Below are 18,706 nucleotides of genomic sequence, written 5' to 3' on the forward strand. Positions count from 1 at the left end.
AGGAAATATTCATCATGTAGCAAATTTCAAGCCACAGATTAAAGTATAGGTATTGGCCTATCCCAGGTTCTCCCTCTCATTTTTTGTGGTTTTAGTCATCTATCTTCCTAGTTTACGTCTCCTCATGGTGTTTGTGCATCCTTGCTACAACAGAAGCAGACCAGCAATACAAAGTGCAATCAATACAACACATGCAAAGGCAACAGATTCATCTTGAAACATTACGAGCACCAGGTGGAGAGGTTAAGGTCTTCTGCAGTGAAGAGTACACAAATGACAGGAGCAATATTACCTCCAAACACTTTGCTCTCTCAGAAAAGATCACCAAGCATCTGGTCAATCGGGACTGACTTCTACCAGGAACTGCAGTGGCACTAGAGAGATGTACTAGATGTGGCCCGTGCTAGGGCACCGTATAGTTGCTATCACACATTCAGTACAAATGAACTCAAAGAGCTGAATCACTCTTCTGTTAAAGTCCCCGTTTTACACTTAAGCTCTAAAATCACTGTGAGAATAGGAAGTACATCCTACAGAAGTGCCAGGCACTTCCCTTGGCTTGCCCAAGGCCATGCAGAGGCAGGCCTGAAGCTGGAGAACTCCTCATTCCTAGTTTCCTACTTGGTCTGGGAAACCTCCTGATAGCAGCTCTTTTTAAAGAAAACTTGTAATAAAACTTGTAATACTATAAACAAGCAAAAAGTCCTCACAGCCTACACAAAAGAAGCCAGAATGCCAGAGCTGCCAACAGTAGGATATTAAACTACCACTTTCTTCAAGTATTTGGCTCATCATTTCTTTTCTCCCTTGCTAGCACCACAACTGCTATTACCACTCAGGTATTCCCACAACCGCAACAGTAACAGATGAGAACCTCAGCCAAATGACAGGTAAAACCCAGCCAACTCTACTCTCTCAATTTTACTACTACGTATAATGCCAGTTGTAGCAATAGGTTAAATCACCATCAGGTGAGCTGTTGCCTGACAGTAAAAAGATTACTTTTTTTTCCTCATCATCCTCTTTAAAAATAAACTGTTATGCTTTCATATGCACAGGGAAGCGGGTGTAGAGAGCGGGTATGAGCTGCACTAAAAGAACAACTCACAGCAGCAAGAGAGCAGATATGTGACAAGCTTGTGAGTGTGTGTTCACACGGTCCATGCCCAGCTGTCCGCCCAGGGAGGATGCTCTATGCTGAGCCCTCTAGGCTACGCTGTAAGGCTCTGCTGCAGCCTTTGGGACTCTGGTGCTTGAGAAGAAATAAAAGTACAAACAAAACTTGGTACACAGAACATTGGCTCCCTCTAAGGCAAGCAGACTTGCTGGAGCAAGCAACTTCACTGACTGGAAGTAATAGTAAACCATGCAAACTATTTGCAAGGAATAGGAAGAACAATTATTAATATACTTGTGTTATGCTCTGTAGCTGAGCTCTAAGGTACTCCATACAACCACACTTTGTACGCACACTGAAGACTAGGAAAGCCTTCTGGATTTTTTTAAATTTATTTTTTCAATTTTTTTTTTTTTTGGGTGCTAGTACACCCATATGCCACTCTGAAATACATCTCTCAAAACCCCACTTCTAAGTTTCAAGACTCTCTCAGTTTACAGAAAGATCTCCAAATTAAGTATTGTATCTCACTGCTATCCAGCTGCTGGGGGTCAGGGCAGACAGTGAATCTCCATCTGTTTAATATTTTTCCCATCTGTGCAAACTATCTCATCACCTTCACAGTGTTCACTGCACTACCAGCTCTGCCTCAAAATCATTGCATATCTTATCATTCCTTCTAAACCCAGATTAAAGCACATCTTTTTTTCTGTTTCTCATATGTACATTAACAGTTTGGAGACAGAAGATTAACGTGTTGATGCATCACCAACTCTGACAAAATGCCCACATGCCTTTGACTCAGAAATCTGTCAACTTAATGTTCATCTCTTCATAGCTCTGTGTGACTGGACAGTTTGCCAAAGCAACAAAACTCTAATAATCTTCACTCAGAATAACAAGAAGAAATGCTTTTCTAGAAAAAACCTAAAAGGAGCTGTAATTAATTCTTGTACACTCTTTGCATCTTCAAAGAGCCAATTAAAACTGGAATTAAAACACAAATAGTTTAAAATATTTTCTATTACATTCTTACTAAATGCTAAACAAAAGTAGTGCATCAAAAGAAGGAAGTGATTAAGAACCTATTCTTAAAATAATTATTATTTTTAGTTCCCATGGGAGCAAAGCACAAGTCCAGCTTGAGGTCATAAGTGAAACGGCTTTAGCCTCAGTGGAGAGGAATCAGCATGAAGCTGACAACAATATTTAGACACTATTCCAAATTCCAAAGTCAATGGAAAGCCAATTACTTGGAACAACACTGTGACTAAGAACAGCTGCCTAACTGAAACTCATCTTCAGATTTTAAAGCAGCAAAACAACAAAAAAAAACAAAGGAAGAGACCCACTGGCTGCTGCTCCTGCCAGCTCCCTGTCTCTTAAGACTTCCCCGACTCCTACAAGAAATGCAGAGCAACTTGTCGACCAGCTAGATGGTCACAACGTACCTTCAAGTATAAAACATGGACACACGGTCCTCAGTCTTTCTACAACGGCTGCTGCAACTCTGCAGGAGTGCTGGCTCCAAAAAGGGGAGGAGGAGAGACTCCCAAGGGGGGCTTGGACCAAATTCTGCACAGTACAAGCCAGGACAGCTGCATCCACATCAGCCAGTGGCATGACCAGAGGATGCTGGTGCTGCACGGGCGGTGCCCAAGGAGAAGAGCGCAGAGGGAGCTCTCAGTTGCATTCTGCAGGGCTCATTGCTGCCAGAAACACAGCCTGTGCTGCCCAGGATGTGCCAGCTCAGGCAAGCAATGCTGGAGAAATATGTGATTTTCATATCTTCATCGCTATCAAACACAGATCAAGTCAAAGTGGCTGAAAACCATCTGGTGGATAATGTGCAATAAATACATTCCAGGAGCTCAGTTCCCATGTCCTCAACTGATTTGATCACAGCAAACCAACCAAAAATGCTTCAGCCGAACAGCCAGCAGAGCTGGAATTCCCCTGGGACACAGGGGCCCCGACATGCTTTGGAGGAGTCGCAGTGTTTTCAGAAGAGAAGCTGCAGACAACCAAGGCTGCCACTTCCATATGCTGCAGCTTTCTCCTACAAGTCCTGGATATGCCAAGAGAGACTCGAGTCCCTTCCCAAGTTGTTTGGTTTTGGGGGGTTTTTGGGTTTGTTTTTTTCTTATTGTGGTGGTGGTGGTGGTGTGTTGGGTGTGGTATTTGGGGGTTTTTTGTTTTGTTTTTGGTGTGGTGTGGCTTCCCCCCCTCCCCAGCTTGGGACCTACCTCAGGCAACTGAGATTCAAGCAGGTAGATAGATAACGCAGCACTGATCTGTCACAGTAACACAACTCTGTTTTTAAAACTCTAGTGAAAGCAGCCATGTTTTAAACACATTTACAAGCCTTCATACATCACAAGATTTGCAGCAAAGTACAAGAAACAGACATCCATTCTGAGAGTGTGACCTGATTCCCTTAAACAGTTTGATTTTTGAATTTTTCTTCAATCAACTGAAATGTAATTAGGGAGAAGGTATGTATTATAACATAGTACAAAACAGATTTTACCCTGGCAATGTCCGTTTTTATGCAAAGTTTCGCCTCTGAGAATCTCATCATTTTCTTCTATGTTAATAATACCCCAAATAAAATATTTCAGGCACACACAGGCAAACAGTACCTATGGAGGGTTCTTCCATTCCCCTCTCCATATATTTTTATTTCTTTTAAAGACTATATGTTAAAGGGTTGCCTTCTACTGGTGATTAGCAATGAACAGTATTTTAAATGTATGGCTAACAAAAATTATCTAGAAGAGCAGTTAATGAATGATGTTACAGGAATTTTAGTGAGGCTTTTGACTCAGTAGGGCCAAGGCAAATGGGTGACCTTAACAGGTATGGGGCACATGAGACGCCATTCACAGCTGTTAAGATGACTTCAAATTTAAACCAGTAGCTCTCTATAACACTGAAAAACCATTCAATCATTAAACTCAATGGAAAAACTCCTGTCGACATCAGTAGAAGTGCAATCAAGCTCTGATACAAGATGACTCACAACAGAAGAATCCCCTGTTCTCCTCCCTTAAGTCAGAGGATTTTAAGATGGACTTCAGTCAACATAAAACCACGTGACACAGCCATCTTCTGGATTTGGACAGAAATGGACATTTATCTCTGTGCAAACCCAGAGGTTTGGGGGCTTTTTCATGACTAACTAACATTAAGAAAAACTAGCATTTTATGAAACACTGACTTCTACAAAGAGCACTGAAGGGGCAGAGAAGGAAGGTTTAAATATTAAGATAAATTCCACCCAAATCAAGACAATCTCAGAAGGCTGGTCTGGTCATCTTACAGAACCTCCGTTTAATAGGTGGCTTGAACACACGTTGATTAAATGGAAATTATAGACTATAGTACAGGAGAACTTACGTTCTCTATATACCTAAAATGCTTTATTAAGCTGTTTCTGATTCAACTTGCAGTTCCCCATTTTTTATCTACCTCAGAAATGGCCAAAACAGTACCACAGCATTACGTTTCAAATCCTTTTCTAATAGGAGACAATAGGAAAGACTTTGCTATAAATACCAGTCTGAAAAATCCCCTTCCCCCATTCAGAAAAAAACCCAAGTTCATTCCCCACACCATGACATATAAATGTTGCTGAGCAAAGAATTTCAGCTGGCAAGCTATCTTGCGATTGTAGTCAACTAAATGCTGCACAAAATAAGAGGTCTTTAAAATACCCTGTGAGGAAAGAAATGCATGATCTCTTGCTTAAAAATAAGGAAACAGTGACACTGAATTACATGCCCATGGCTATGAAGTCTATGAGTGACAGCACTAGAAGTGGGGGACAGATTTTTTTTTGTGATATACTGCCACACTCTGCATATAAAACCCTCATTTCCACCCTCTCATGTTTCACTTGTTTTGATATGTAGGGACAAGGCAAATCTCTGGCTAGAGCTGGCTCTCTAGCTCAGAAGAAGTTATTTTTTTCTTATGCACTCGGACAGCACCTGGCCTAGCTCTATCGTACATGGAATTTAAACATAAACCTCTTGAGCACCGCGGCTCAGATTCCACAGGCCTGACCCTGCTGCCCAAATATATATTCTCAGCACACATGGCAAACCTACCGTGAAAAGCAGCTACTGCAGACCTGCAGGAATCACTTCTCATACAGACCTTAGGGGTCTTGTACACTATAGATGCAAGCAAAATATTTTGTTTTCAAATTTGAATTTTGTAAATTCAGTTTACAGGAAGGAGCTATAGAAATGTATTGTGTTTTCCTGTTTAGTTAATAGATTCACACTGCACTTGTGCTAAAAGACCTCTTTTTTTGCCTTAAGTCCCATCTCAAAACCCACTTCCTCTGTGCCTTCCCCCCCCTCAATTCCTTCCTGTACATGATCATGCAATCTTTTGAGGTAGACCAGCATCACCTGCAATAACAGGAAAAAAATTAATGAGGCTCTTAAATTAAGCCATATTAAAAAAAAAATCTGATTCGATACTACAGTAGCTAAATCAATTAGCTTTTTCAGCAACACAGAAAAGGAACTTTTTGGCTTCTCCCCAGCATTTTTTTTTGAAGGCATGGTTTTAGTTTGTTTTTTAATCTCCAATCTGTTTTGTTGGGGAATTGGGCCTGTCAGCTCAGCTCTCCAAGAGCCAAAACTAACAGTGTTTCCCCAAACAAAGGTTCATTCAGAGAATCAGATTATATGCATTGTGTGCTGGAGCAAAGAGGCAGGCAAGTGAAACAAAAACATTTCTACACTGAGTGAATGTGTGTAGGACTTGCGAGGAGGCCACGCTTTAGCATCTTACTATTCGTACCTACAAAGTTAATCTCAGTTGCAGCCGTAGGATACAAATCCCAGACAGAGCTCACTTTAAAAGCGAGCATTAGGGCAGCTCATTTTCTGGGTTACCTAGTTCACCCTCCTTACCTGAAATCCTCCCACAGCAGCGGACTCCAGGTTTACGGAGGGATGTTATACTGCCCACACTCCACAAATGACAGTAGGGAGCTTTGTGCTGAATTTACGTCAAACATTTTAGAACAACCCAACCCTCCCCACTGTTTGATTCATCTCCTTTTAAAAATAATACTTCAATCTCAAAGACAGAGATACTAGAACGGACAAACATTTGTCCTCTATCATGAGCATTATATATTCAGAAGTGTTAGAAAAATAAAAAAAAAACAAAAATCAAATTATCCACTGGCAAACTGGAATTGCAACACCTGCCCAGGAACATGTTATCTAGAGTGATTTCAGCCAGGAAGGCTGAGGTATGCACCTCCTGAAAAGGAACAGGAAAGTAAAAGATCCATCATACACCAGAAGCAAACATTCCTCCCCCGATGAATGCACTATGAACCTTCATTTATTTATTTTACAAATTGAACATTACTTTAAGCAAAGTTTGGAAGTTTAACTTCATTTGCATAAATGAAGGTTCGCATTGTCAGGGCTCTTGCTCTGATAAACACCGTGTCTACACCGGTGACTCACGAACAGACTCCGTAAGTTGTGGCACGCTGGGTGCTACCCTGGCTTCTATCATCAGACCTGTGCTTGGCCAAGGCAACATACTGCAGTCTCCTCGGAGAAAAGCAAGAGCTGAAAAACTCACCTTTTGAGAGTATTATCGCATCTACACTGACAGCTTTTCATATCACCATTACGTCAATCAAGGAAAGGAGTTTCACGTTGTAGTTTTAGCCAAACGTAACATGGCCAAGATCTGCTATATGAAGAGGAAGGCTTGCAGACAGCTGGGAAGGACCGCTGGAGAGATGCTTTAACAGAAGCAGGTTTAATGCAAGTTATGAAAGGGTGAAAAGAGCGCTGAACAGCACAGGACAACATAAAGAACAGTACAAATATGAAGGAGACTTGGAGGCTATAGTGTCCTTCATACAGTGTCTATTTAAAGACTCAGAATATTTAGACAGTTTCTCATTTCCAGTCAGATATTCCTAGAAATGTTCCTGCTTTTCAGACATCTGTCCAACATTGACTCACTTTACTACTGAACTGACACAGGAAGAAAACAGAAAAAGGTTCGTAAGTAATATCACATTTATCAGTGAAAAGGCTGAGAAACAGGCCTCGCCATCACCATCTATCACTGCTAACTCTTGAGCAAAACCTCTCCTTGATCCCTGCTGTACTTAAGTTGGCCCATCATGTACTTTGTAACTTTATAAACATTAAAACTTTATAAAATGTCACATACTTCAACTGTCAAAAATCAAGACCTTCTTCAAAGAACTACCAGAGACACCATCATGAAAAAAGACACTAACATATAGAACTTACAAAATGCTTTGAGATCTAGGGTCAGAGACAAGTACCACTGCTTTCATTTGCCCAAATCTGAAATTCCTGGATGGAGAGCAGTTGCCCACAGCCACAAAGTGTGTCAATGGCAAAACGAGGACAGAACACCAGCCACACGCCCCATAAAAGAAATGCTACTAATAAGACTAAGCAAAGATTAGATTTACATATTTCAATTTACACATTCCCCAGCTCTTGGTGAATTTTCCAGCATGACAGAATAATTTATGAAATATTTTAATATGCTCAGTATGAAAACAGTATAAAGGTAACACTGTAAGAACTAAGCCGACATGCACCTGCATCATCATTTTAGTTGGCATTGCTGTTTCTCAACTTGTGTTTGATCGATTAAAAAAAAAAAAAAAAAAAAACACAGAAGAAAGCAGTCTTAAATTTTTTCCCATGTGGCTAGAGAATTTAAGACACCATAAAATCCATTTTTATATCTGTGCCAAAAGCTTTTTTCTGTTTACAAATAAACGTTAAAATACTAATATTTTCTAAACTATTTCTGGGGTCTGCTAGGAACACATCTGTTGGTCAAATATCAGCATGGGTAAAAAGGTAAGGTCTCCTCAAACCTTCCTTTAGAAGAAAGCATCATTGTAAACATCATCAGTAGTTAAAAATCTTACAATTAAGAGAGTTACAAAACTTTTGCAGTAATACAGGCTTATTATTTAAAAAATAAACTGCACAGGAAATTGTTCTGATTTTTGTTTAAATAAACACTGCAATCCAAAGTTTCTATTCTGGTATAAAACATTAAAAGACACAATCTGTCATTTATTTTCCTGGCAGATTAGATGTAGATGTGGAAAGCATACAAAGTAAAGATTATCACAATTTTTAAGTATTCACTTAAACCAAAAAATAATGTTCCTTTGAGGTAAGAACTAGTGGCTTAAACATGGCCTTGAACCTACACCAGCACATACTCTATACAGGGGAGTTCAAATCTCAGTCAGAATGAACACCAATGCACGTTTAATATTGAATTAGATCCTACATAAAAGGAAAATTATGGGAGTATACACAATCACAACAAAAGGCAGGAAGCATCTGAATTTATACGTAGGTATCTTTGCACATTTGTTATTATGAAAAGCCTTTATTATAGGATCACAAGCGATCTGTCTGTATCCTAAGCCTCTGTGTACAGAATAGACGGTATGCAGCACATCCTGAATATTTAGCACTTTCATTGGCCAGCATGAGAAGCTGAAAAGTCCTTGACTGCTTAGCAACAACTAAAATATTAGTGTGTTATCAACATTATTCTCATCCTAAATCCAAATCACAGCACTCTAACAACTGCTAGTAAGAAAACTAACTCTATCGCAGCTGAAACCAGGACAGGGCCCCTCATGCTGTTTGCTTTTCAGTGCTCATACCTTGATTTATAGACTATTACTTAATCTTAACAAATTCCCCACAAGCTTTTCTACGGTGCTTTCACCCTCATTTTGCAGGTGGGAAACTCCGGCATAGACCTATTAACATTTCATCATCCACTTTGCTGATCTGGCCAATGTGAGATGACATGCTTGTGTTTGCTTGCAAAACTGCATCCAGTTCCTTATAATCTCACCAAGTTTAAACACAGTTTTGCAGGACAAAGCACTCCACTCAAACATGGGTCACCCCCCTCACCAAATTTCAAGGCCCTGCTCCAAACTTTAGGGTAATACAATCTTTGAAAAATGATTAGAACTTATTTCCTTTTTTTTTTTTTCTAATATGGGCAATACATTTTCTTTCAGCTTTATTAGCTGAACCAGACTAAACCACTTTGAACAACTCATTCAAAACACATAGGCTCAGACACAGGAAAGTTCAGATCAAACAGTTAAACAACTGAAAGTACAGTTACACAGGAGGGATTAGTGGGCAAGAACAGGAGGTGCTACCAGTGTTGCCTACAATAACTGTGGGGTAAGAAGTTGGGAAGTCAATTCTTTTTAATGTTTTCTGTGCTGTAGCTTAATGCCTCATGTTTTAAAGGACTCACCCTTGTAACAAAATGATCATGTTATCTCTGTATTTAAAGCAGTAAGCATGAAACCCGCTCACAGTATGCCAGACAGCTGTTCCCCGCCTGCAAGCTGCGGGCCAAGCATTGAAGTCTATTTACTAGAGATGCAAAACTTCAAATCCAACCCCCTCTCCTGTTCCCCTTCTCTCTGGTGCTAGGATTGCAAGGTTCCTGTAGCTCAGTCAGTGGTTGTGCCCTGAGCCAGAATGACCAGAAAATGACTATCCAGCATCATTCACAACATTATCAAGACTATTTTTAACACAACCAGCCTAAGAACTTTCATTTAGGGAGCACATGCTCTATTCCTTGCCTGAAAGGAGCAGAAGACAAACATCAGCTTTAACATACCTTGCTAATACGCAATGGTGCACCAGCAATAACATTGTGATCCGCAGCAGTGAGGGCTGTGACAGTTGCAAGATTTTCTTTGCTGCATCATCTTTACCAACAACTTACTTTCCAGCTCCCTCCCTGCTGCGTGCTTCCCGTTTAGAAAACAGCCACTGCACTGCACTGTGCCCCTTCTCTCCATCTTGCCTCCTTGCTGCTTCAAGAAGGTTTAGAAGGTTTTGGTGAGGCAAAGGAAATAGTATATATCTAACAACATTGCAGGTGGCATAACAAAGATATCATGATCAGTTCTACTGTGATCTCTTCTTATGAAATCTGTTAGGAGGTAGAGGAACTTTCCTCCTGCTGTCAACTGTTATGAGGATCAACACGTTGTACTGATAAACATATCAGCAAAGCAATTCACATCAGATCAATACCTTTGTTTTTCCTTGGTTTTGAAGTGCTTCCTGAGCGTTCTCTTGCACATGAAAAGCAAGAAGTGAAAAGTAAGAAGTGCCATTTTTAGAAAAGCTTCAATGTAAACGGAAGTGATCCTACTCGCTTAGTTCACAGTCTCTTGGTATTTTCCACTTCTTCCTAAAACTTGATTTCTGGCACCGGCTTTTGCTCAAACATGTCAGAATCAGAATATTCATTACAAAGAGCTGTTTTCCAATACAGATGATCAGGAACCAATATGGTTGTTCAGTGCACCTTCCTTCTCATTTAAAAGGATGTTGGCAAGGACCCTCTCGTACAGAGCTACAAACACATCAGGAAACTTTTGTATGTTAAGGCCTTAGCCTAGATTAATAAACTGATCAAGAAGTGACAATCTAGGACTCTGTTTTAAACACCCAAATTACGGTTCAAAGACTTTTCACACGCAGAGCTTCTGAAAAACCCAAACAAACCATATCAGCGTGGCAGATCAGCACAGCTCTCCGAGCAGCACATAGGGACAGGAACCCAGAGCTGTTTACCCTGCTCAGAGCAACCTGAAACCAGCACTTCTGCCACAGAGGATAGTGTAACATTCTCTGCACAACATTACAAGCCTATAAATATACTGCAAGATTTCAGTGATCTTACTCTGAAAGCAAACGTGGTGTTTTACAAAGAGGAGACATTCCCCCACCTCTCCCCTTGTGAAACAACGCTTTCATAGCAGCTGTCTGCAACTAACTCCCTGCAGCATGAAAAACACCAGACTTATTGCCAAATTCAGTTATTAAAGACTCGAGACTGCAACAGCACATACAGTTTATTCAAAGTTTACATAAAAGCTGAACCAGAAACTACACAAAAGACATAAGTAGGCTAAAAGGCACCGTTGTGTCACTACTGAGGCTGCTGAAAGATCAAAAAAAAAAATTCCATAGAAAGATAGTGTAGGGAGAAAAGTCCTTCCAGAGTTAACATAAAGCAGACTGGAATGAGGAAAAGAAAGGAGTTTAAAAAAAAAAAAAAAGAAATAAAAGCACCTCTAAAGGTCATGCACACTTCACAGGGAAAGGCTCTACTTAGAGCTTTGTGAGATCTAAGTGCAAACAAATGCTTTGACAATGCCTTCACCAAAACCAGCCCTTCAATTAGAGGTGAACATCACATCGACCTGCGACGCAGCAGTTCCTCCTGCCCCTACTACAGGAGCAGCCACATCTCAAAGCACGGCAGTGAAACTCCCTGGGATTCACCAAAGACCACAGCCTCCTAGGAAGGCCGAACATTCAGAGAACGAATAGTGGAGAACAGACCTTCACCTCTGGGTCACCAGCACACACAGGAGCTGTGGACACTTGTCTGCAGCACTCCAGGAAAGGCTGTGCAAGCGGCCCCTCGTTAACTAACTGGACACGGGCTGGGAAGCATACTAATGCTTGTGACACACAATCCTCATCACACTTTTCCCAGACGGCTCTCCTTGCCCATATGGGATCAGACAGGCCAAGGGAGATGCCTGGTCCCCACACACAGAGGGGGAGATCATCAGCCCTGTCCTTAGGAAAGTGGCTTCAGTCCTGCTGAAGAGTAGTTTGTTACTTTATAATGATGGTGGTTATGGTCATTATGCTCACCACAGCACAGGGCATCAATGAATGTTTCATAGCAGTTAACTTTATAAAGCAGTATTTAATCTCATTATACGTGGTGAGTGTCAGAGAAAGACTTCGGTTTTATTGCAATATAACCTTATTAAGTCATTCCTTTGCTCACAGTAACCACCATGCTTAAATATCTACCAGCAGAACAGTTCAGAAGTTCCCCCGCCATTCACCTGTGCACTAGTTAAAAGACACAGCTGGACTGACTTATCCCCTTTCCTTACAAAGAACACATTTTTGAACGGACCAAAATGGTTTATGTCCCAAAGCAGGAGGTGACTTCCCGAGTAAAACATGACACTATCAGCACTTTCCTGAATCTTACTACAAACAAAACAACAACAATCACTCATCACTAAATGACCCTTGCACAACTCTCTTCTTTGAACCGTATTTTTCCCATGAGCCAAAATTACAAGCAACCAGCCTTAACCTTCACTTGGTAGAGTCCCTTAGAATGCTCAAGTGAAAGGTAAATAACATTTCTCACATGTTTATTGCTATACAGAGAAGCAACCTCTCTAAACTTCCTAGGATCTGTCTCCCCATTTTAGAAAGCCTGCTATGTCTACACAGCCTATAATCACCACATGCAGAGGTCAGACCCCAAGCCTACTAATATGCTAATAAAAACTGCTAATAAAAATTTTAGGCTCCTTAAGCTCTGCTAAGATTTTCAGAGGAGATCTGAGTGTTCTACTTGTATGACTGGATACTGAAAACAGATGGGATGCATGCTGGGCTCCTAAACAACAGCCTTCACAGACCAAAACTTTATTAGAAACAGTATGAATTGGCTTTTATTGCAGATTTCTGTGCATCTACTTACAGAGTCTCTAAGTTGAGCTGTGCTCTTCGATAACATTTGCCGATTTGATAAAATGAGCAAAATCTAATCAGATGGTTCCTATGAAGGGTTAACTATTTCACACAGCAAGAGAGACAGACCCGAACACAGGAATGCCTCTTGCTCCCATGCAGTTTGATTACAGATTACCCCTCCGTCATACACGGAATGACTCAGACCACAGAGTCATTCAAGTCACAAACATATTGGCCCTCTGCTTTCACAATGCAGTGGAATATCCAGTACCTTCAGGCAGCCGGTTGGGAAGGCAGCAGCACAGAACTAGGCTGATATCACAGGAAGTAGCCACGCAGCAACACAAACTGGGCTTATCTGTAGCTTCCAGACACAAATGCCACTGACATATACTGTGTCATGCTGCCCTGAAGGCAACACACGTTTCTGTAACCAAGCACAAGCTATAAAATGAGAGCACTCTAAAGCTGTAATTTTTATAAGGCAAAAGACAAGTCTCTTAGTAGAAAAAAGGTTAGCAAACAGTGAAAGTGCTGCCTGAAATTTTTCACAGCTGATACTAAAAGAGCATCTAGCTCACTCTAGTAGTACTTGGCACCAGACCTCGCCTGCTTTAGCAAGAGCTGTAAGGACACTCATACAGGTTGGGCCAAAGGTCCGGCTTTCCCAGTACCCGTCTCCAGCAGCAGACACCAGACAGTGCTTGGGGAAGAGTGAGAACAGGACGAGCATGTTTGTACGACACTCCCTCCAGCCCCTCTCAACTGTAAAGGAAAATGATATTAACTATTACATTAACTTACTTCCTAGAAGTGAACTGGAGGTAGTACATTGTTTCTCATTTTGCTGTGTTTATGTCTTTTTTTTTTTTTTTGCCCCCATACCTGGGTGAGTTAAATATGTGTACTGATTTGGCAGGTCTCAGCTTTGAAGAGGGACGGATAATGACATTTTCAACAGAAAACAGCCACTATGGTGACTACTGCAATGACTCAGATGCCCTAGCTTTTGGATGGATTTACTTTAGGCTCTTGGCTATTTTGCAATCTCTGCTTTCTATTTTCAACAGGTTTTAGTGTCAAACATGGTTGCTAATTACCTGAAATAAGTGCAGTTTCCTCCTTGAGGATATCTGTATCTCTGATCAAGTCAGTTCTCCCATCCCAACACTAGGTTCATTTGAAATAAGCTGACAACATGCAAAGAACTTCTCTGGCTCTCTAGCAGATGTAAGTATTTCACAACAATATCCAAATCCTTTGACTTAGTCCTTCCTTTCTACAATTTCCATATCCTCAAACCCAGAAAAGTAATTTTTGTGTGTGTTCTCAGGTCACTAACCTGTTGCCCCCACTACACAATCCCTCTGCTTAATTTTGTTTCTCAAAAGCTGTGTTAGAAAGAGCAAAAGCAAGTATATAATTCCCTTTCACCGCTTCATGCTTTCGCACGTCTGGCATGACACTACCATATTTTCTATTTGAGTTCTCTCAACTTTCATCCTGTCAGGGACAGATGTTTACCAAGCAAAGAGAAAGCTGGACTAAACTGAAGTATTTGTGCAGATACTAATATGCAGGAGTTTGAATATATATAGGGAAACACTTATACCCTCTCTGGACACTGTACAGAATGAGCTAACATGAGAAGCATGATACGTAACATCCAGACCTACTAACAGACAAGAAAATTTCAGAGCCCATTCCTGAATCCAGCAGAACCTGGACTTTGCTGTGTTGCTTCTCACTCAAATACAGCGAATTCTCCTAATGCAGACAGTTGTCACTGTAAATATCATTAGCAGAGCTTGACTTGCTATGGATAAGCTTACTCACACAGCTACAGCTTCTATACAAACATTCAGGAATTCATCAGAATAAGCAGAGACCAACCATCCTAGAAAATATCAAATTATATCATTATTTGCTCTGGGAAATGTGGCAGCAGATAATAGCCATTGACTGGCAGATGAGGAATGCAACAAGATCTTCCACTGGCCTCTTCCTGTTTGGCACCACTTCTCTAACAGCTGCCAGGCCCAAGCCCAGGTATTTCCTCTTTTACTTCTTTTTTAAAAAAATTTCCTTTTAAATGCATGCCTTTCCTTTTTTACCTCGTTGATCATTTCTGTCTCTGACACACTGCAAAGAGTTTTCAATAACTAACATAGGCTACACCAAGTGTCATACCACAGGACCAAAACCAAAAGTCTGCATAAGAAGATAATGAAGAGCAGTCATGGACTTCAAAGAAGAATCACAAAGAACTGAGATTCCACAATTCATGCTCCATTTGGTCCCTGTCCCTTTGGGAATGGTGTCAATAGCGAAGACAAACAATGAATAACAGCAGCCTAAAATCTGGATGCAAGATGCAGCAAGAAGAATTTAGCAGAACAGCCTGTGATGGCTCGCATCCACATTCACACGAACGTACAGTTGCTAGATAGTAATTAAACGCAGTGGGCCTAAGTTATTTTTAGGTCTATTGTGAAACCCCAACATCACTTCTTTCCAGCTGCTCCAAAGACACAACACCACCATCACACAGGTTCTGTACCATCACTCCTGATGTGATTGTCTGAGTCTAACCCTCGCCCTGCATCAGAATTTTGCTGGCTAAGAATTCAGCCAAGGCGACAAAGGCCCTGGCACAGACAGGGCCATGCGGACAAGAAGAGCGTTTTGGACAACTAGCTCACATGCGCTGGGAAAGTGGTCTGCCTGTTGGATAAGGAAGTCACTGCATTCGCTGCAGCCTCGCTAGAGATCTCATAGCCATGCTAGCCAAGGTCACTTTGGTTGACGTGTCCTTGAACCGCTGCAGGCAGAGCACCCGTCACTATGGGACCTTGAGGGAAGGGAGAGTAAACAAAGTGGCAGAGGGAAACGGAGGCCAGGATTTCGAGTAAACATCCCACGCCAGAAACTTCTGAAAACAATGAACTTGACAGATTCCAGCAGCAAAAGCGTCTTTCGTGCCTCTGCAGTGTTTGCTTGGATCTTGTTATGCAGACATATTGCTTAAAAAAACCCCTGCTGATATATGAGGACTAATACGCTTCACTGTTGGACGGATCAGTGAAAAGAAAAGGCCTCATCCTGTTTATGTATGCTTCTGAGGATCTGTTCTAAGCAGTAGTACAAGATGCAACTCAAACACTTCAGGACAGAACAGCCTTGTATGTCTCTTGCACCCAGCCTGGCAGGACCAAGCTCCAGTATTTACCACAATTATTCTAATGGCAGTAAGGCTCTCGTGTTCACACGAGCTCTCGACACAGTCACCTCTAAAGCGTGCACATAAGCAGGACTCTTTTGGAAGAATACTATGATAGATACGGTATAGGAGGGAAGCAGTGCAGAGGACCACACGTATACCACACAGAGGGTTCAGGACGGGGCAGACTTGCACCTTCCCCCCAAGATTTGCAAGACCCAAGTATAAAGAATGCAGCTGCTGTCTCACTTCCAAAACTAATAATGGCAATCCTATTTCTCAAGAAGGCCAAACCTATTACACAAGAGCAAGACTATTTGGACCTTCTTGCCCCCTCGGTCACCCTTAAGGTTCAGCTCTTCAATTCTTGTTCTTATTCACAAGCCAATGCTAGTACAAGTAAACCACAGCTAACCACCACTTTCACCTCCCAACTGAGGTGGAAGAAGCCTGTTCATACTCATATAGAAACAAAACTGTAGCAAGCATCAGATCCCTGTATCAGGACAACTCTTTATGGATTAAAGGGGGTAGATCTCTTGTGCATTCCTCCTTTGCTCCCTTAGCTGAAAGCAGCCTCAGCTCTTCTATTTCTGCTCTGAACTGTCTCCCCAAAATTCTGTCCTTTGTTTCCCAAATCACTGAGAGAATGCATAGGGAAATATTGTTAATCTGCAATTAAAGAGAAGCACAAACAACACGTATGTACTCTACTCATAAAGTTATCCTCTGCTTGCTCTGGTGTGGTATAAATGAGCAATAAAGATGCCTCTGGAAAACCAGAAAGCTCCCACTATATTAAAAAAATATTTTTCTCTGTATGTAGCAAGACATTCCCACATATAAAAAATTCAAGTAAGAAAAGGCATTAAATATAGCAAAAAGGACTGCATCCGCTGCATCCTTGCACTAAACCATCAGCTAAACTAGAAGTAGAGAGACGAGAAAGTCTCTGTGTATTACTATTGTAGATAACGTGCTGTGAACACAAAACCAAGGATCAAAAAGCTGTCTAACAAGTCATTAAAATCTTTCTGTGCTTTTCTGAAAAAGTGTTCAATTCATTAAGCAGCATGCTTAGCTGCTTAAACAATGGAACCCTTTTCCTAGCATCACAGTACGTCACAAAACATATCATGTCAAAAGGATTATCTGTAGGTCAGCAGTGGTCTGGCCAAAATACACTTACATATAACTAATTAAAGAGAATCAGATTTTTTTCACTAATACCATGCTAGATGATAATCCAAGTGGTGGCCTGCAGGGCCTTCCCATCTGGCCTGTCACCTTTTGTTTTAGAGTCTCAAGAGGAGACAAAGCAACTCTGAGAGCCACTCAGAACACCCTGGGCTTTGTACCTCTTTTAAATGTACCTTCCAAGTGGCCGTGGTCCAGATAACTGACCAAAGGAAGGAATCATTTCGCTGTGCCTTATGCGTAGATGGCTTCCTACAGTCCTCTCCAGTCCCGTTTTCAATTATCCACCTGACAGCACAGCTGGACAGTCCAATTTTAAAAATACTAGTGTTTCACAAAGGTAACTGTTGTTGAGCTTGCTCTTAAGTAGCACCCAGAGTTTGCATACCTTAAGGTACAAACTGAAGTCTGCTTAACAGAGAAGGAATGGCAATTACCAACTGTTCACGTTCACACCACAGCAGAATGGCCAAAGTGTCATTCAGGCTCTCCTTTAACACCACCTCCTCAGAGACATTAAGCCTGTTTGAGACCTATAAGAGATCATCACATGCACGAGAACAACAGTCATATAAACACTATCCCCAGAGGAATTCGAGTAGACAAACATCTCAATCCAACGCTACATTTAACAGTGAGGCAGAGTCCAGCGACTGCAGCACGTGAAGCCAAGGGAGGGAAGCAGACAAGGAGCCGTCATCATTTGTGCTCACAGAGTAAAAACGGTTCCCTAACAGGCAGGGTCCTTCAGCTAACTGGGGTGGCACGTTCACCTTCTGAACAAACTTCTCTTGCAGAAAGGGGTCATGCCTCACCTGGCAATTAAGTGTTTGACAGCTCAGGGAGGCTGACGCCATTTAGACTTCTAAGCTCAGCAAAACAACTCTCCACACATGAAAAATCCAAATTCCTTTACAAATAATACAGCTCCTGTTGTTCTAAAAGTAGGAGGCTTTTCTGGCTTATCCAGAAGGCCACCATCAGCAACGCACTCGGGAATCCAGAGCTGATGCTCCAGATAGTCACGCTTCCTTAGCGACTGCAAAGCACAGCCCTTTCATGGGGAAAGCGATGCCTCTCAGAACCACAACTACCAGCCGCGGCCAGGAGCAGGTGCTTTCAGAGGCAGTTCAGTGAATGCCAAAGGCAGTCAGCAGAACACTGCCTTCCAGAAGCATTATGATTACCATTAAAATACCAGCCTGGTTTTATTACCCTGTAATTTGCATCTGTTGGGTTCCTCATCAGTTACAAGGGCCAGTAGCTTCACTAACAGAGGTGTCAATAAATTGCACATCATCTTCCTCTCCCCCTCCTAAATCTTTTTTTCCATTGGCCTCCTTTCCTTTATTATTTGTTTGCAGCTGAAGTGTCATCTTTGGTACGGCTTCCTTTTAGACTCCTGTGTTAGCTCACTTCTAAACTTCATGCCTTTGTTTCTCCCTTTCAAAAAGGCCAGGACACACATGTGGGTCTCTGAAGTACTGAGACTGTTTTGGTCATTTTGAGGAGGGAGAAAGGGAGGAAAAAACAGTTAAC

General features: G+C 41.6%; 1 protein-coding gene across 4 annotated transcripts in view; it reads right to left on the reverse strand.

Moving 5' to 3' along the window:
* Window positions 1-18,706, reverse strand: part of MLXIP (MLX interacting protein) — a 55,084-nt gene that overhangs the window by 28,255 nt on the left and 8,123 nt on the right. The window contains exon 1 of one of the 4 annotated variants that reach the window (XM_075769624.1): window positions 9,839-10,046. The exons of the other annotated variants lie outside the window; for them this stretch is intronic. Within the exon in view, the coding sequence (XP_075625739.1) occupies window positions 9,839-9,873 (35 nt within the window). The 5' untranslated portion in view covers window positions 9,874-10,046. Of the gene's footprint in view, window positions 1-9,838; window positions 10,047-18,706 lie in introns of those variants that run through there. 4 annotated transcript variants of the gene reach the window in all.

The sequence above is a fragment of the Balearica regulorum genome, chromosome 17 (genome assembly GCF_011004875.1).
Source record: "Balearica regulorum gibbericeps isolate bBalReg1 chromosome 17, bBalReg1.pri, whole genome shotgun sequence".
Taxonomy (NCBI): Eukaryota; Metazoa; Chordata; class Aves; order Gruiformes; family Gruidae; genus Balearica; species Balearica regulorum.